Source organism: Paroedura picta, chromosome 7, assembly GCF_049243985.1.
Source record: "Paroedura picta isolate Pp20150507F chromosome 7, Ppicta_v3.0, whole genome shotgun sequence".
Lineage (NCBI taxonomy): Eukaryota > Metazoa > Chordata > Lepidosauria > Squamata > Gekkonidae > Paroedura > Paroedura picta.
Window position 1 is genome coordinate 123,492,037 of NC_135375.1, and position 19,378 is coordinate 123,511,414.

Genomic DNA, 19,378 nt, shown 5'->3' on the forward strand with positions numbered 1-19,378 from the left:
GGCTTTTCTATAGCGTTGGAGGCTCGGCAGCAAGTTATTTCGGGGAAAGCAGACAGCTGCATGCTTACTCATGCCGATTTTTCAAATATTGAGGGTTATATCCACTCCAGGATATTGCAGGGGAAAGGTAGGGTCACTCCAGATCAATCTTGCTTGTTGCAGATGGAAAATTTAAATCACCTGAAATCAAAATGGAAATCGCATTCAGTGTAGATGGCAGTGACTGAATCGACCTGGGATTGGAATAAAAGCTCTGTGCAGATTAATCTTGGCTTTAAAAACAAACAGGGGAAACAATTCTTACAGAAAGGGTGGGTAGCATCTAGTGTACGTCCAATGACAGTAACCATCCTGTCTCCCAAATGACTCTTCCCCTGCAGCTTGCCCAGTCTCCGCCCCTTGCTAGATGTTAATTATTTGCCGGTCACAGACGCAAGGATCGCGAGGACCTTTTGCTTCACCCATGAGGGGCAAGCCTTGTATCTCGGTTCGCCGACAGAAATCCAGCGACTGACCTTCAGCCAAGAGATGTGTGACAATCTGCAGGTGAGTCGTCTCTTCACACCTTGTGGAGCACCCAGGCTGGGTCTGAGGCTCCCTGTAGAGCAGTCATGCCCGACTTGTAGGTTCTCCTCAGTGCCCGCCCATGAGAGGCTGGAGCCAGATCACCACAGTGTTGCACCTGTAGTAGGGGTTCCAGTTCTACCTCCCAAAAAACCTTCTGGCCAAAAACAGCGTGAGGGAAGCTTTTTGGCCTGTTTTATATTTATTTATTTATGTTTGGACTTGTATATCGCTGCTCCCAGCATGCTGGCTCGCAGCGGTTCACATAAATAATACAAACAGACTTCCAATAAAAACCACATAATAGTAATAATACTCCTAGAAACAGTTCCCGACATTATATAAAAATAATCACAATAGTCTGACGGTGCACAATTAAACATTCAAAACTACTGAGGAAACCCACACTGTTTCTCTACTCAGCGGGCCCAGCAGGATGCCCTGTGGGGGGTGGAAGCCTCTTCCCCAGGACAGAGACAGCGTGGCATAGCCATGAAGAGCGGCAACCTCTAATCTGGAGAACTGGGTTTGATTCCTCCTCCACCTACAGCTAGCTAGGTGACCTTGGGCCAGTCCCAGTTCTCTTATGGCTCCCTCAGCTCCACCGACCTCACAGGGGGTCTGTTGTGAGGAGAGGAAGAGGAGGCAGTTGGAAGCCCCCTTGAAATTTTGGGTACTGAAAAATGGGATACAATACAAACTCTTCTTTCTGGTGGGTTCCCTCGTCTTACTCAACTGGTTTTGTTTGTCTCCTTGGCTCAGGACATGCTTGGGGTGCTGTTCACCCCTGTGGAAACCCCCGAGGCCCAATACCGAGGCTTTCTGAAGGGGCTCTTCGGTGGAACGGGCGGAACGCTGGACAGGGAAGAGCTCTGTAAGTCACCACTCACGGCCCCATCCAAGGCGGTAGGAGGGAGGGGAGATCCCCTGACGCAATGGGAGGGAGGAAAGGGCCGCTGCAGAGCATCATCCTGCCCGCTCTCCCGCCACCCTAAGCCCTACCAAGGAAAGGGGAAAGAGGAATCCAGTTGCGTTTCTATCGTTTCCCACAGGGTTCCGGTCTCGGCAAAAATCGCTAGCCAGGAAGCGATATTGACAAGCTTGTCCCACCCCTGGCCATCAAGCAGCCAATGGGCGGCGTTATCATGCTCCCAAACAGCCCCTTTCCCTTTAAGGAAGTTTAAAAAAAAAAACACACGTTGCAATGAATCTGCATTATTCGTTGCAACGGAGAGACTCATCTAGGTAGCAGGTGGTGTTTGAGCTGCCGTTTCATTGTTGCCACGCTCCCCCCAAGTGAAAAAAAAAATTAACCCCCGGCACGGGCGCGATTTTCGGCCAAAAATACAGTGAAAAATAAAGGGAAAATAAACCAGCAAACGGGGCTGTGTGTTGTTTCGTGCTTGGTGACTTAAAACAGCTCTGCAGCCAGGGAAGCCTCGCTGGGTAAACGAAGGCTTGCCGGTGCGTTGATCTCTGCTCGCTCGGAGAAAAAAAAATGGCGATCGCTTCGCCGGAAGATCAGAGGAGAGAGCCAGGGGGAGGGACTTTGCAGAAACCGCAACAATGGTAACGCACAGAACTTTCCCACTAGTGTTGCAGATTGGTTGCAAGAGTGTAGCGCTTTCTGGAGGGTGAATCCACTTTTTGGGATTTCCCTGAAAGCACTACAACGAAGCGCTTTTTGCGGATCGGTTTCAGGATTGTTGCAGATTGTCAACGACGTTGTGCATAACAGCAAAACAGTAGCGATTTCATTTTGTAACCATTGTGCTATTTTGCACGAGTGCGGAATGGCCCATAGAGTTGGAAGGGGCCATACAGGCCATCTAGTCCAACCCCCTGCTCAACGCAGGATCAGCCCAAAGCATCCTAAAGATGAAAGGGTACAAAATGAGCAACCTCCTGGAAGGGGAATTCATCTAGAAAGGTCCCTTCCCCTTTGGGGCTGAATTGCTGGTGGGATGTCAGGGAGGAAGAGGGAAAGGTCTCAATGCACCCTGGATTTCATTTCCAGTTGGCGAGGCCACGGCTGGGAAAGCGTCTCGAAGTCTCGCTCAGCACATCCCTGGGTCCGGTGGAGTGGAGGGCGTGAAAGGAGCTGCAGGAAGCGCCATTGGAGAGCTGGCTCGTGCGCGCATAGCCCTCGATGAGAGGGGGCAGAAGCTGGGAGAGCTAGATGAGAAAACAGCTCGTATGATGGCCAGCGCAGAATCCTTGTCCAAACATGCACATGAGGTTGGTGTTCATCCCAGGCAAAGAGTGATATGTTTCCCCGTCAGTCTTCTGTTCTTCACATGTGTTTTGCTGCCTCTAGTGGTCAATTCAATATTACACCAGTTTATTTCCAATATACCTAACTAATTTCCCCCTCCCAGCCCACCCCTTATCCCCATTAGTGATTCTCTTCTGAAAATAACAGATTCTTTTCCAGAGTGCCTTCAAGGGCATCTGAATGAATAATCGCTCCAAAGTTGTGGGGGGGTTCTTTTCTAAAACTTGTTGCTGTTGTTTTTATTGTTTTAATATATAAAAAAAACATAGGGCCACTTTTAATGGTTCTGGGGTTTTCAAGCTAGAGAGATGTAATTGCTGTCACATTCATAGAATCGGAAGGGACTGCCATAGTCAACGACCTGCTCATCACAGCCCAGATGATGCAGCCCCCCAAAACCAGAATCTCTGGCCAGTCAGTTATTGTTCTTTGTCTTTATTCATTGTGTTGTTCTATCATTTTGTTATTTCATTAAATTTATTTTTATTTATTGGATGTCATTGTTTTATTCTTTTTATAAGCCACCTGCAGTTATTTTTACTGAATATGTTGTTATTCTACCCTCCCTCCAAATTGTTCAGGGCTGTGTACAGAAACACCTCTCACACACATACACAAAAACCCCCATATTATCTTCATGGAGCTGCCAGCTTGGTCAGACCATCTGGCAGGGGATGGGGGGAACATACCAGGTGCTAGAAGGGAACAACCAGGAAGTAGATGTGACATCCCTGTGTCACCTGGAAGTGACATAGCATGGTGTGGATGACGCTTGGGTTTGTGGGCAAAATCTCTATGGTAAGAATTAGCTTCATACCATGGAGTTTAGCCCAAAAGCCAGAATGTCGCCCTCTGATATTACTTCTGGGTAACTCAGGGATGTCGCGTTTACTTCCTGGTGGTTCTCTCCCCACTCCTGGCTTCTTAGAGCCTTCAAACAGAGGGGGAGGATCCCCTGGCCCCAAATGGGGATTCATATATTGGCCACACGATTTGTTGTTTCTTTTGCTTTACTAGATTGTTTTTGTGTCCTCCTCTAGTGTTTCTGTTCCCTTATTTCCTCAGAATAACCCCGAGAGGTTGAAAAATGGGGGCTGCCCCCAAGTCCCCCTGGTTGAGGGTTAAACGGGGACCTTCATCCACTCTGTCTTTTCCCAGCTGACCTGTGTGTTGGGTGCATAAATGCCTTGGATTTATGAAGATTATGTTCACTTTACTGGGGTGGATGCAATTACCTTCCTTCCTCCATTTCAAGAAGCCTCCAATTAACATAAGTGGTTCTTCCACTTGGCTTGGGAGATGCCTCCTTAGATTGGAGGAAGCCTTGAAACTTGATCCTTGCAAATATTTTTGAACTCACTTTTGAACCCACTTTTTCCGGTGGCGTACAAGGATAGAGGTAGGGCCCACCCCAGTAACAAGAAGTCGTGGAGGGTCAGAGAAACTTTAGGGAGCATAGTTCCAACACTCAGTCTTGTAATAGGCATTCTCATTAAATTTTCATTTCGGAGCACAGAAGCCTCGTGCTGCCTCCTGGCTCGGAGATCCAGAGGTTTAGTGCCTCTGAATGTGGAGGTTCCCCTCAGCCACCAAGACTATGAGCCACAGAGAGCCTTCTCCTTCATTAACCTCTTCAATGCCCTTTGAAAGCTCTTTATTTCTGTGCCCATCACCACATCCTCCGGCAGCGAATCTCACACTTTGATCACTCTTTGTACAAAAATGCTAATTTCTTTTGGTCCATCCGGATTATTCTTATTATTGAGGTTGCATCGGGGGTGGGGGGTGGGGGGGAGGAGCTTTCCAGAAGAGAAAATGGGCTCTGCTCACAGAATGGATCCAAGCCAAAGATTGACATGAGTCGTTCTGTGCCACTTAAGTCATTTTCTTTCCTCCCCCTCCCCACACCTGTAGGTGATGCTGAAATACAAGGACAAGAAGTGGTACCAGTTCTAGATGTCTAGCGACAAAGCTGCCCGTTAATGTACTGCGACCCGGAGTCAAAGGAACGGACCTGATCCTCCAAGCTCAGCCGTTCAGCAGAACCCAGGACTGCTCCTGGGCACACTTTCCTTCTTGCGCTGCGCCACACCATCAAGGGAGGCGGACGTTTCCGGAGTCCCCCGGCCACACGTGGGTCCCGGCAGCCCCGTCTTCAATGAGGGAGTCTTCTCCCAAGCGAACCTTCCTTTGGGCAGGTAACATTTCAGCGGTTCCGGGTTGCGAATGGCAGGAAAGGCTGTTGCCGGCTGGGAAGGAAATATCCTGTACAAACCAGATTGTTAAAGCATTTAAACCGAATACAACTTTGCATGACTAATTGACTTCTTACACGACCCAAGACAGGAAAAACAAAACAAAAAAACCAAGCAAAGCATGTTGTGATCGAAGAAAAAGGGATTCATGTCTCCGCCCCACAAATAAATAGCTCAACAACAGAACCTTTGTTTTTCCGACCGACTCAAGGCCAGGTGGGAACATTTGCAAGCATGTTGCTCTCCACAGAAGACCAGCCGCGTTTCTCCCACATTTGACATTCCTTTTCTGTGGACAATCTTAGTTTGAAAAACACACTCATGCATTTCATTAGTAGAAGAATAAAAGTGAATTGAAACTCCTGCGGCTGCTGTAGGGTGCCTTCTTTCGTGCCAAATCTCCACAGGCAGAGAAACCGCCTTGAGCCTTCGGGGGGAGGGCGGTATATAAATATAAATAAATAAATCACAGGGAGCCGCCTTATACTGAACCCGAACAACAGCCCATCGGTGTCAGGATTGTCTGCGGAGACAGGGTTTCAGGCTGCCTGGTCCTTTCAACTGGAGATGCTGCTGGGGATTGAACCTGGGACCTTCTGCCTGCTAAGCAGAGGCTCTGCCATTGAGCCAGGGTCCCAGGTCGAGGTCTTTCCCAGGTCTTTCTGGGACCTTTGCTTTAGGATGCTTAGGGCTAATCCTGCGTTGAGCAGGGGGTTGGACTAGATGGCCTGTATGGCCCCTTCCAACTCTATGATTCTGTGATTCTATGATTCTGTGATTCTTCTGCAAGCCAAGCAGAGGCTCTGCCACTGAGCCAGGGTCCCAGGTTGAGGTCTTTCCCATCCCCTCCTGCCTGGTCCTTTCAACTGGAGATGCTGCCTGGGATTGAACCTGGGACCTTCTGCCTGCTAAGCAGAGGCTCTGCCACTGAGCCAGGGTCCCAGGTTGAGGTCTTTCCCAGGTCTTTCTGGGACCTTTGCTTTAGGATGCTTAGGGCTAATCCTGCGTTGAGCAGGGGGTTGGACTAGATGGCCTGTATGGCCCCTTCCAACTCTATGATTCTATGATTCTGTGATTCTTCTGCAAGCCAAGCAGAGACTCTGCCACTGAGCCAGGGTCCCAGGTCGAGGTCTTTCCCATCCCCTCCTGCCTGGTCCTTTCAACTGGAGATGCTGCCTGGGATTGAACCTGGGACCTTCTGCCTGCTAAGCAGAGGCTCTGCCACTGAGCCAGGGTCCCAGGTCGAGGTCTTTCCCAGGTCTTTCTGGGACCTTTGCTTTAGGATGCTTAGGGCTAATCCTGCGTTGAGCAGGGGGTTGGACTAGATGGCCTGTATGGCCCCTTCCAACTCTATGATTCTGTGATTCTATGATTCTGTGATTCTTCTGCAAGCCAAGCAGAGGCTCTGCCACTGAGCCAGGGTCCCAGGTCGAGGTCTTTCCCATCCCCTCCTGCCTGGTCTTTCTAACTGCAGATGCCGGGGATTGAACCTGGGACCTTCTGCAAGCCAAGCAGATGCTCTACCACTCAGCCACCGCCCTTCCCCAAATCTATGTGTCAAAGAATGCAAGGCTGAATCACCACGTAGCTGCAGGGGGTCAAGCAGCATGCCTTCTCCAGGGGCATTTATGGGACTCAGGAGGGGCCATTTCCAGCAGGCCTGCAGTAGGAATCAGTGGCTGGGATTTGGGAAACGGCAGAACTCCAGGGGGGCAGGGGAAGCAGCGGTGAAATTGGCTGCTCCGTAGAAGGTTCAGTCTGTCAGCTCTGGGTTGGGAAATCCCTAGGGGCTTTTTGCACGGCTTCAAAATCGCACAATGGTTGCCAATTGGAAACGCTATTGATTTGCCATAACGCACGACGTCGTAGACAATCTGCAACACTCCTGAAACCGATCAGCAAAAAGCGCTTCGTTGTAGCGCTTTCAGGGGAATCCCAAAAAGTGGATTCACCCTCCGGAAAGCGCTACACTCTTGCAAACAATCTGCAACACTAGCGATAAAGACCTGTGCGTTAACATTGTTGCCGTTTCTTCAAAGTCCCTCCTCCTGAGCCTGTCCTCCAAACTTCCGGCGAAGCGATCGCCATTTTTTTTTCTCCGAGCGAGCGGGGATAAACGCACCAGCGAGCCTCTTTCTGTTTAGAGGGTTCCCTGGCTTCAGTCCTTCACCTTTAGTCACTAAGCACAAACCACATAAAAGCCCGTTTGCTGAAATAAAGTCCGTTTATTTTTTACACATTAATTCAGCCGAAAATCGGGCCCATGAGAGGGGGGGGGGATTTTTTTTTTATCACTCGAGGCAGCGTGGCAACGATCATACGATCAAACGACAGCTCACATTAGGCAGCTGGATGGGTCTCTCCGTTGCAATGAATCTACACAGATTCGTTACAATGGGTCTGTTTTTTTTAAAAAAACCTTTCTTAAAGGGAAAGGGGCTGTTTGGGAGCATGCTGACGGCTGCCCATTGGCTGCTTGACGGCCAGGGGCGGGACGAGCTTGGAAACAGCGCTTCCTTTTCTGCCGAGACCGGAAGCTGCGGGAAACGCTACAAAACGCAACTGGATTCCACTACAAAGGCAGGTATGCATAACGACGAATTCCACTATTTTAAATGGCGATTTTTCGTTCAGTGACCAATTTGCAACAAAGATCCCAGTGCGAAAAGCCCCCTAGAGACTGAGGGGCGGAGCCTGGGGAGGGTGGGGTTTCGGGGGTGGGGTATAATGCCACAGAGCCCTTCCTTCAAAGCTGGCTCTCCAGTTGTCCGTGGACTACAATTACCATGAGAACCCAGCTAGTAATTATAGACCATGGAAATCTGGAAAGCCACCATTGTTATTCTGTGAGTTCTCCAGATCCCACCCAGAGGTTGGGAGCTCCATAGAAGTGGGAGCAGCCTGTACTGGTGTGCCAAGGAGAAGATCCCTCTCCTCTTTGTGTCTGGTTCTTGGGATTCTCCCCCAGCCCCTTGGTGTGCAATTAAAAATGAGCACATTGCTTCTCAGCAGAAGAAATCCCCCCACACACGCACTCTGGGTATGAGGTGTGGAGCTCCCCCTCACTGGGGGCCTTCCAGCAGCAGCTGGACAGATGCTTATCATGTATCATGGATGCTTTTGGCTGATTCTGCATTGAGCGGGGGGGGTGGACTAGATGACCTGCATGCACACTTCCCACTTGAGGATTCTCCAGAAAGAGCAAAGGACAGCTCTTTGGCAAGTGCTTAGGGCATTACCCCATTGGACGAAAACCACCATCATCCACTAAACTAGGGCTTGCTATTTCACAATAATGACTTCATCATATATGAATCACTATTCCCACTGATTCACCTAATTTGGATGAATTTGTTCTGAATTTAGGTCATTCACAGCAGTGGTCGCCTGAGCCAGAGTGGGGGGAGAGGGCGGCCCAGGGCCCCGCGCATGCACGGCAGCCCCAGCGCAAACGTGCATTTGCGGAATGCCGTGCGCGTGCATTTGCGCCCCAGTGAGGGCACAAACGCGCGTGCGCGGCAGTCCGTGCACGCGCACATGCGCAGCGCTTTCGCGTGTGCGCATTTGCGCCCCTGCCGGGCACAAACGAGCATGCGCGGCAGTCTGCGCATGCACGTTTGCACCGCCGCCATGCCAGCAGCCGCGGCTCCCTCTCTCCGCCCCTCTGGGCTGCCAGCAAATCAGCCGCCAAAGCGATTTGATCGCGGCCTGGCGAGCTTTTCACTTCGGGGGGCACCGGGCCACAGCCTGTGGGTTGGGGACCACTGATTTACAGCAGTGGTTCCCAACCTTTTTATCACCGGGGACCAGTCAACGCTTGACAATTTTACTGAGGCCTGGGGTGGGGGAATAGTCTTTTGCCAAGGGACATCACCGCCACCCCCTGAGCCCCGCTCTCCAGGGTCTCAGGCAGAGGTCTTTCCCATCGCCTGGTCCTTTAACTGGAGATGCTGAGGACTGAACCCGGGACCTTCTGTGGGCCAAGCAGATATTCTACTATCAAACCACTGGCTATTGTCAGAAAACAAGTCACTGCCACAAATGCCATCAATGTCCACTTTATAACCCAGGCCAGCTCTGTCTCTTCAGCCTTTGTAAATTAAACCGGGCTGGCCGAGGTTAGCAATTGGATGGGGGATCCCCAAGGAATGCCAGGGTTACGACCCAAACGTTGTCCTGCTACATCAGACTGACTCCTGAATCGAGGTAATGTGATGTAAGACAGGGGTGTTAAGATCACAGAGCAGAAGAGAAACATTTGGGGATGCTCCCCTACATGCTGAAAACCAACAGCTAATAATAAAGTTATTTGACGTATAATGGGATAAATTCAGGGGGGCCATTGTGTTGGCCAGAAGCACCAGGAGAAAGTTTGAATCCCGGAGTCCCTTTAACACTAGTGAAGTTTTGTTCAAGGGGCGAGATATTGGGTGTACGCTTTCTCACACTCAACAAAGTTGCATGCCCACAAAAGCTTACCTCTTGAATAAAACTTCCTTGAAGGGTCCCCGGGGCTTTATCACAGGATAAGAAACTTTCCGCTAGCTGCACTGCACGGAGAAGGGAAGGAGGACACAGGCTTGGACATCAGGAAAGAGGAACATGAAATAAGGAAGAAAAGAATGGTGAATGAAAGGGAAAGAGACCTTTGCATACATAGGCAAAAAGAATTAAAAACTGTATGAGGTCATCAAGGGGCCCCTGGATTCAAACTTCGTAAGTGGCAGGATGCATATTAAATCGCTGTAATCGCTCCACAGAGCGGTATAAATAAAACAGTAAGGGGTGGGGGGGTGGGAGCTGTCCAGGATGGGGCGGGGCAATTATTGGCCCCTGGCCCCAGACTGACAAGCCTTGCGGCTCCCAACTGGGCCCCCGGCTTGCCAGTCTGGGGCCAGGGGCCCAATCAGCAGCCACGCGCAGCTTCTGATTGGCCCCTTGCCCCAGGACTGACCAATTGGGAGGCGCGAAGGGCCTCCCAACCTGCCCACCCCCCTACATGGCCCACCTTCACCCCACGGCAGCCATTCTTGTGCTGGCCGCCGAGAGGGAAGGCCCACAGCCCCGAGGTCGGGTGGGAGCTGGCTGGGGAGGGGCCTTCTGCCAGGCCCAGGGACAGCCTCGCTGTGTCTGCAATGCGGCGGGGCTGTCCCTGGGCCCAGCAGAAGCCCTGAGGTAGCCAGGGAGACGGGGGGGGGGGGGCTTCTGCCGGGCCCAGGAATAGAAGCCCAGGCCCGACAGAAGCCCCGAGATAGCCAGCGAACCGGGCAGACGGGGGGGGGGGGCTTTTGCGGAGCCCAGGGACAGCCCTACCATGTCACAGACAAGGTAGCCGGGCCCTCCCCTCTCTGCCCCACAAGGATCCCCTGCGGCCCCCCCCCAACTGTCCCGACATTCCGCCATCGCTTCCCGGCCCCCAAACACCCAGCCACCCACCACTCTCTTTTCGCGCCCCCCCCCCCGCCCCTCTCTCTCTGCCTCTTTCCCTCTCGGATGCTCTGTTTGTTTTTCTGCTTCGCTTTCTTTCTTCCTTTCCTCCTTCCTTCTATCCATCCATCCACCCTCCCCTTAATCTCCTTTCTCAATCCTATGCAACTATTTTTCTTCTGCCTTTCTTGGTGAATGCTGGCAGGGGCTCATGGGAATTGTAGTCCATGGACATCTGGAGGGCCGCAGTTTGACTACCCCTGCTCTAGGTGTAGACAGGTTGGCTGACTTGGTTCCCTCTTCTGTTGTCTCTCTTCTGTAAGGCAACATGATTCTCATTTCTCAGCCACAAACAAGAGATGGAAACAGATATACAAATCAGTTTATTATTTATACAGCGCTGATGTTCATGTCCATCTTCAAGTACAAAGCAGAGAACATTTCATTGTTTTTTTTTTAAACTAGGTGGGAAACCTTTGCAGTTTGGAAAAGAAGACAGGAATTCCCCTCATTTATTTCCTTTGCCTGCTCTGTCACTGCAGGGCCTTTCAGCAGAAAGAGGCATTAAACAGATTGCTTTGTGCCAGAACGTCTTCTAGGGTTTAGCCAAGGGATCTGCAGCAGGAAGTCAGTAATGCAGTAATTCATACAATCATTTCTAGGACTCTTATGCATAGGGGATGGGACGTGTGTAGGGTTGTCTGGGTATATACCAGACATCTGGGAAAGATCTGGAATCATGGAGTATGATCCTGTATCTCCCATGCTTGGCGAAGGGACTGATGACGGATTAATACCTGAACTGGCCCAGGGCACAAGCAGTTTTTATGCTGACAAAACAGAAAGATAAAACTTCCTTGCAAAAGTACCGTTGCATCTTTAAAAGATGGCAATTATTTTTAAAGTGCTTAGTGTGACCTTTTGGGGAAAGTTTTTAAAATTAGCGTACTCCGAGGCTTTTAGAATATTCACTGCTGGCTCTTCGTATTTCGATAAGGAGCGCTTGAACGCTTTGCTCTCAGCTTTTCGTCGTAATTAGCAATAAAAAGCCTTCCGGGTTGTGCAGCGTGGCCTATTAAAAGTTCCCCCGGGTAAATCCATGCGGAGCTGAAGACACCTCTCAGAAGTCCGTGGTGGCGCTGCCGTTGAAGAAGTGCGCCCAGTGGTGCAGGTGGCCCCACCCGTGAGCCGGTTTGCTCCCCAGAGGAGTCGGGAGTCCAAGATGCCGCTGGGGCTTCCGGTTGTCTTCATAACTCCAGTTCTTGCAGGTCTCCCCAGCTGGGCCCCACTTTGACTTTCACCGAGAGCTTCACCGAGAGCTTCACGGCATTTTCCATTTCATGCTTAACGATCTGTGCCACCTACAAAATGAAGAAATGGGGTCAGGACGCAGCATTTAAGCTCGGATGGGAGACCTTGGCTCTGCACCGGGCTTCTCTCTGGCGCTGTACAGGCAGTTCTCTGCTAGAGCTGGCCTGGTGTCGTGGTTAAGTGTGGTGGCATCTAATCTGGAGAGCTGTGCTTGATTCCGCGCCCCAGCACATGAAGCCAGCTGGTGACCTTGGGCCAATCACAGCCCTGTTAGAGCTGTTTTCAGAGCAGTTCTGACAGAGCTCACTCAGCCTCACCTACCTCACAGGGCATCTGTTGCAGGGAGACAAGAGTTGGTTTTGATACCCTGTTTTTCACTGCCCAAAGGAGTCTCAAAGGGGCTTACAGTCACCTTCCCTTCCTTCTCCCCACAACAGACACCCTGTGAGGTAGTCAAGGCTGAGAGAGCTCTGAGAGAAACTGCTCTGTGAGAACAGCTTCCAAGAGGACCATGACTAGCCCAAGGTCACCCAGCTGGCTGCATGTGGAAGAGTGGGGAATCAACTCTGGCTCACCAGATTAGAAGTCGCCCATCTTAACCACTACACGAGGAAGGAAAAGCTGTTTATAACCTGTATTGGGACTCCGGGTAGTGAAAAGCGGGGTATAAAAACCAACTCTTCTTCTTCTATACAACTAGCTTCCTCTTGTGCTAGAACTGGGATCCCCAAGCGTGAGGCCCAGGGGGTGCCCTGGCACTGGCCTAGCATTATTAGGAAGTGGCTTCTGCTGGGTGGATTTTCTGCCCTGCAGTGCTGCTGATTGGTCACTGGAGATTTGACAGGCTGTGCAGACTTCTTCAATAAAACTGTTGCTTTGACAGCAGCTGTCACCATAGCAGAAGGCCCTTAACTGTATGACTGAAGGTATGCTGCGGCAGCCATTTTGTAGCTGGCTCCGCCTCATCCGACAGCCATTTTGTGACTGAATTCATCACACTGCCTCAGATTTTCAAAGGTGCCTGCAGACTCAAACCACTATGCTAAAACCTGAAGTGCAATGAAATGGTGACCCACGCATGGAGCATTTGACCCATGCCTGGAGCAATCTGATTGGCTATGCAATCAAAAACAATATTTTCTCAGCATAAGCTGCCACCATAGTGTTCATTTTCTTTCCCCTCTTTTCCGGTGTGTTTTCTAAGGTGACTCTTCTTGGGTTTCCTGGGCTTGTGTGGGGCTCAGCTTCCTGCAGCGACCATTTTGAGGCTGGCTCCGCCTCCATAGCGGCCATCTTGTGATTCCCACCTGAGATCCTTTAACAAGGAGATGCTAGGGCTTGGGCATGCAAAGCCCATGGTCTACCTCTGAGCCGCAGTATGGCCCTTCGACACACGTGGAGACATCATGTGTCTGCGCCTCGCCCTCATCTGCGTACGGACAGGCCTACCTCTAGACCGTGGTCACTGCAGCTACTGTGGCCGAGCCCCTGGGGCAGGCAAACACAACAGCCAGGCAGCCAAGCATCCTTGCCTGAATCACGCTGTCCTCTGCCACCTCATAGAGCAGTTCGTCATGAAGCTGGAGGATGAAGAACCCCCCGCGGCTGGGATACAGGATCTGCCTCCTTTCTGCCGATTTTCCTAGACAGAAGAAAGCCCAAAGAACAACTTAAAAAAAAAAAAAAGCACACAGCCAGTATGCTTATGGCAAAGCTCTGCAGGCATGCAGGAATGGAAAGAAACAGAGGGTGGTTACTGAGTAACTAATACGGGTTGGAAAGTGGCATCAATTCACCGCTAACTGACGGTTGCCAAGGCCCTCTTCACGTGTCACCTGTCTACCTGTTCCCGTGCTCCCTTCCCTACCCTCACATGTTAGCATGCTGTCACTGGCCAGTATTCTTCCAGAGGCCTCTTTTCCCCAGAGCGTTTTTTATTGTTCTGGCTACGCGTAGGTTAGGAATGCTTTCTGGTGTCTAGGCCACTGGTCCGCAACCTTCTTGAGGGTGCGGACCGGCGGCAGCGACGGGGAGGGCGATTGCACGGCTGCGCATGCGTGTTTGTGCTATGTGCGGCCACATGCGCGGGAGTGCCATGCACGTTAGTTTGTGGCTGTGCCTGGTGCAAACATGCATGCGTGACCCAGCCGCACATACGCAATGCGCATGCGCGAACCTGCTTCCCTCTCCCCCCCTACAAAAAGAAGCTCGGCAGGCCGCAAGCTAATTGGCCGCGTTTGCGGCCCATTGGCTTGCGGCCTGGGAAGTTTCTTATGGGGTGGGGGTGGGGAGAGGGAGCTACGGCCCAGTGCCAGGGCCTTCACGGCCCGGCACCAGGCCGCAGCCCGGTGGTTGGGGATCACCGGTCTAGGCTCCAGTGTGGGAACCTTGCCGTGGAAACTTTCCTGCCTGGTACTTCATTCAGCGTGCCTGTTTTCAAAAAGTGGGGAGGGGCCTCAGGGAAAACATCCAAGTTATGCCTGTAAGCTTTCCCTACAGCTCTAACAAGGAAGCGCCTTGGGCTCTGCTTGCTACTTTTTATTGTTCTTATTATCGTTGTGGTTCGATTTATCACCCACCACTCTCGGACAGGCTGGCTCGTGGCGGGTTACATACAAAATTCAAAACACTGCCATCCCCAATTAAAACGCCCGTCAAAACCCCATAAAATTACAGAAAGTACAAAAATCCTATGGAGGAACAGTGCCCATCCATCTCAGGGAGGACAGTGACAGTCAGCCACGCCAATGGATGGACCGGTGTGGAAGCATATTGTCCAGGGGGCAGCCCCATCTCATCTTCTCCCAGCCCTGGCCTCAGCCACAGACCTGGCGGAAGAGCTCCGTTTTGCAGGCCCTGCGGGAAGCTGGGAGCTCTCCCAATAAAGAGGTTTTCTTCAACAGTGAGTCTCTCATTAAGAGTTTGACAGACACCTGTCAGAGGTGACCCTGCAAGAGACATGGCGAGCTAGTTTGTCATGGCCGACCTCTGCAGAGCAACCAGGATCTTCCTTGGGGTCTAGCCAGGGCTGCTGAGCTTCTGAGATCAGACGAGATCCGGCTGGGCTGGGAATGACTAACGGAGCACCCCAGAGGGAACTCCATTTCATGCATTTATTTATTCTCTCGTTTGCCACCGGAAACTCACAGGGTAAAGCGTACCTGTCCATTTCTTCGGGACGGAGCTCTCCAGGTGTCCGTACGATTTCACTGCGGAGGGCAAAGCTTCCAGCTGGCCTTGGATATTGACTGTGGCTCTTTTGACGATGTCAGCTGCGGAGCCCTGGACCACGGTGTTCACGGCCTGTCGCTCGGCCTGGGAATCAGGAAAAAAATGGCTAAGAGAGACCACCATTGCTTCAAAGGAACTCGGAAGCCAAGACTGCCAGTCCCGGTTCCGGCAAAGATCGGCTGCAAACCCCCAGCCCCACCCCCACCCCCAGGAAAGAGCGGAAAGAGGCAGCAGTTCGGCCACTGCTCAAAAAAGCATCTCTGGACCTGTCAACGATCGTCCCATCTTGCACTCCGTGCTTCTGGGGGAGAAGCCTGAAAGGGCTGTTGTGGGCCCACTGTCAGCGTTCTAGAAAGAACCTTAGACCCATCCCAGTCAGGCTTCTGGCCTGGCCAGGGGGAGGAACAGCACGAGTCGGGTCAGCGCTGCTTGTATTCTTAGATCTCACAGCAGCGCTCGACACAGTCGATCAGGAGCTTCTAAGCTCACTGCCTCGCAGATGCTGGGATCAGGGGGACTGTCCTTCAATGGCAGATCTCCTTCCTCCGGGATCACGGACAGAGTAGCAATAGGAGAGAGTTCATCTAGCCAACACCAGCTTGCATGTGGAGTCCCTCAAGGAGCAGTTCTCTCTGCAATCCTATTCAACATCGTCATGTGCCCTCTTGCTCAGCTGGTGCAGAAGTTTGGGCTGGGCTGCCACCAATATGCGGGTGACACCCAGCTCTTCCTCCCGATGGAGGGCCGCTCTGACTCTCCCCCAGAAACATTAGCCAGAAGCTTGTAAGCAGAGACGCTCAAGCAGAGTTGCCTGAAGCTCAACCCTGCAAAGACGGAGGTCCTGTGGCTGGGCAGGAAGTGGGAAAGTGGGGTGCAGCTGTCAGTGGCTCACTGAGCCAGGAACCTGGGTGTGATTCTCGATACCTCCCTCTCAACGGAGGCCCAGGTCGCAAGAGTAGCACGGCTGGCATTCGACCACCTTCGCCAAGCCAAACTAATAGTGCCCTCCTTGGCCACGGAATACCGATCCAAAGTGGTCCATGCGACGGTCACCTCTCGCCTGGACTTCTGCAACTGCAGGCCTGCCCTTAGCCTTGATCTGGAAACTACAGCTGGTCCAGAACGCACCGGCCAGGGTCCTCACAGCAACATCATGGAGGGCCCACATTCGGCCCGCTCTCCAACAGCTGCGCTGGCTTCTGGTCACATTCCAGATCAGACTTAAGGTTTTGGTAATGACCTTCAACGCCATCTGCGGTCTGGGCCCAGGGTACCTGAGGGACCGCCTTTCTGCCTACACCCCTCAAAGAGCTTTACGCTCTGGTGCCTCCAACTGCCTGGTCATCCCTGGCCCCAAGGAAGCTCGCTTGACCTCAGCCAGGGCCAGGGCTTTCTCTGTCCAGGCTCCCGGAGGAGATCAGGGCCCCGATGGAACTAGTGCAATTCTGCAGGGCCTGCAAAAGGGAGCTCCTCCGCCTGAACAAATCACCTTCCATCGTTCTTCTGTTCCACAGGTCTATTCCACTGTTCTGTTGCCATCACTGCATTGTTACTGTTCACAACTACTAAGGTATCTGCACTGTTCCCAAGTTCTATGTAAACTGCCCTGAGCCTCAGGAGAGGGTGTCATATAAATATAATAAACAAATAAATATTTCTCCACCTGGGGCTGGCAAGGGGGCGGAGTCCGTCACAAAATGGTTGCCCCAGCTTACCTTCAGTCACCCAGGGACGATCTTTGTACCGTGGTGGCAGCTGCAGCTGAGCAACATTTTAAAAAAATCTGCACAGCCAATCAAATTCTCCAGTGGCCAATCAGAAGCTTTGCTGGGCAAAAGTTCCCATCACACATTTTCTAAAAACGTTTGATGGTTGCCTTGGCATTTATTTGGGGATCCCTGGTCTAATTGTTCCAAGTTGGGTAGCCTTGATAGGAAGGAGGAATTCTTTGGGGCTCACTTCAATGGCTGCCCCCCAGTCAGAGGGTGCAGTGCTGTGAGAACACAGTTGGGGTGCTCGTGGGTCAGAAATTACTAGTGCATTCAAAGCTGAGCACAACAAATTCTGCAAACCCCGCCTGCATGCTTGCAACCTCATGAACAGCAGCAGTTTGCATGCACTTGTCTGCAGTCTGGCAAACAGTTTGTGCTTTGAAGCCCTGGCAGGACAAAGGAAGGCCCCAAACACCCCCCAAAGTGGAAGCAAGGGCCTGAACTCGCAGGCCTAATATTCAGACAGGACAGGAAGGGAGCAGTCAATGTCGCAAGAAGGTCCACACCAACCAGAGGGAAAGGAGGAGGCTTCTTAACGAATCAGACCACAATGAGATTTCTGAACAGAACGTTGGTCAGCATACCTGAGCTTTCTTGTACGGGTTGGGATCCTTGATAGCTGGCAGGTATCTACGCCGGCCCACGATGGTCTGGACATAGCCGAGCCGACTGCACTGCTCCACCGTCTCTCTCAGGAACTTTGGGATTCCTGCAAAACCACGGAGTCAAAAGGCTTTCACTGCAGCTCGCTGGCTCACATCTTACCATGCTGCTGAAGGGGATCTGAAGTTTTTTGCCAGCCTAAGGGGCTGCCTCTGACCGAAGGGGCCCAAAGCCTGCAGGCCTAGCTGGGCCCAGGGGTGGGTGGGGGGACTAGGCTGGCTCTCTGGAAACTGACGGTTGCAGCAAAGGTATCTAAGGTGGGTGCCAGTGTGGTGGCTCTCATCTGGAGAACTCACCCCTCCTCCCCATGCAGTCAGTTCTCACAGAGCTCGCAGGGTGCCTGTTGCGGAGAAAGGAAAGGTAGGCCATTGCAAGCTGCTTAGGGACTCCTTTGGGTGGTAAAAAGCAGGGTTCAAAAAGCCCAGCTCTTCTCCTTCCAAGTGGGAAGTTGGCTGATGAATGCAATTGTCAAAGGAAACATGGGAATCCCCACAGGAAGCAGATCCTGAGCGCAAAGAATTTCAGAAGGGTCCCTTTTTAAGTCTGTACATGATGCAGCCAGCACAGGGAGCTGCTGCATAAGAGCAACTTTGGCTGTACGGCTTTCCCCCTTTTCTTGCTACTGAAGCCCCTTGGGAGAGGGATAGTGCGGTGGGTTGGACTAGATGACCTATGAGGTCCCTTCCAACTCTATGATTCTATGAGGCCAGGATAGCTGCCCATCTTCCCAGTGTCCTATGACCCTCTTCTTCCAAGAGACCTCCTAACAATGCCTTGTTAGGAGCAGAAGAAGAAGCTCTTTTTATACCCTGCTTTCTACGACCCGAAGGAGACTCAAAGCGGCTTACAAAAACCTTTCCCTTCCTTTCCCCACCAAAGACACCAGACACCCTGTGAGGGAGGGGGGGCTGAGAACTGGGACTGGCTCAATGTCATTCAGGAGGCCTCATGTGTGGCTTACGAGTCATCTACCCTTCCTCTCCCCCCAACAGACACCTGGCAAGGAAGGTGGGTCTGAGTGAGAGAACTGGGACTGGCCCAAGGTCCCCCAGCTGGCTGCATGTGGAGGAGGAGTGGGGAATCAAACCTGGTTCTCCAGATTAGACACCACCGTGCTTTGCCAACCATACCCAGCTGGCTCATGCCAGAGGTTACAGGGGCCGGGCATAAAAAGGCATCCAGAGCGGCATCCAGTATCCAGAGCGGTATTTCTGCTTACCAAGGAGAGCTGCTGCGATGGAGGAGGGAGGGGCTCCTCGCTTAGCACGGGGATCCGGCCCTCCCCCCAGACGGACTGCGGAGGGAGATCCACAGATCGCTTTGCTCTTTCTGACCATGCGGGTGAAACCCCGCCAGGAATCCACCGCCAAGCCATCCTTACCAGGGTATCTTGCTTTGAAGGACTCAATGTAGCGGGCAGCGTGGGCATCCTTCGTCCCCATCTGCTCGCCTAGCGATTTCGCCCCGATTCCATAGATGATTCCATAGCAAATCTGGAGGAGGTGAAATGGCAGAGTCCAGCCCTGGCTTCTCACGAAGGATGCACAGAGGCGAACAAGGTCTATGACACAGCACAGGACCACCTGCCGCCGCCTCTGCGGAATCAGGCCCTGGGTCTCCTCAGACTGGCAGGGGGGCTCCAGGGTCTCCGCCTGAGGTCCTTCCCATTGCCTGCGGCCTGGTCCTCTCTAGCTGGAGAGACTGGGGGCTGGACCCAAGCAGGTGCTCTGTCACTGGTCCCAGCCCCTCCCACGGCTCAGGTGGCTCAAGAAGCACACTCTCTGCAGCCTCATGAGATACGGTTCCCTCCAGCATTGCTTTTTGCTTAGACTGAAGCCGGCGACCACAAAGAGTCCGGTTACTTTGGCTGGAAAGAGACA

At 52.2% G+C, this 19,378-nt stretch overlaps 2 protein-coding genes across 6 annotated transcripts in view; one reads left to right on the top strand and one right to left on the bottom strand.

Annotated features, from left to right (window-relative positions):
* Nucleotides 1-5,457, top strand: part of STXBP5L (syntaxin binding protein 5L) — an 88,500-nt gene extending 83,043 nt beyond the window's left edge. For all 4 annotated transcript variants that reach the window (XM_077346309.1, XM_077346310.1, XM_077346311.1 and 1 more), the window contains 4 exons: nt 381-546; nt 1,327-1,438; nt 2,582-2,802; nt 4,754-5,457. In XM_077346309.1, the coding sequence (XP_077202424.1) occupies nt 381-546; nt 1,327-1,438; nt 2,582-2,802; nt 4,754-4,795 (541 nt within the window). In that variant the 3' untranslated portion in view covers nt 4,796-5,457. The remainder of the gene's footprint in view (nt 1-380; nt 547-1,326; nt 1,439-2,581; nt 2,803-4,753) is intronic.
* A 5,430-nt stretch (nt 5,458-10,887) lies between these two features.
* POLQ (DNA polymerase theta) overlaps nt 10,888-19,378 on the bottom strand; it is a 60,346-nt gene continuing 51,855 nt past the window's right edge. The window contains exons 26-30 of one of the 2 annotated variants that reach the window (XM_077346313.1): nt 18,880-18,991; nt 17,420-17,544; nt 14,994-15,147; nt 13,365-13,474; nt 10,888-11,882 (exon numbers count right to left, since the gene is read on the bottom strand). In XM_077346313.1, the coding sequence (XP_077202428.1) occupies nt 11,769-11,882; nt 13,365-13,474; nt 14,994-15,147; nt 17,420-17,544; nt 18,880-18,991 (615 nt within the window). In that variant the 3' untranslated portion in view covers nt 10,888-11,768. Of the gene's footprint in view, nt 11,883-13,364; nt 13,475-14,979; nt 15,148-17,419; nt 17,545-18,879; nt 18,992-19,378 lie in introns of both variants that reach the window. The other variant, XM_077346314.1, reaches the window with a different exon arrangement.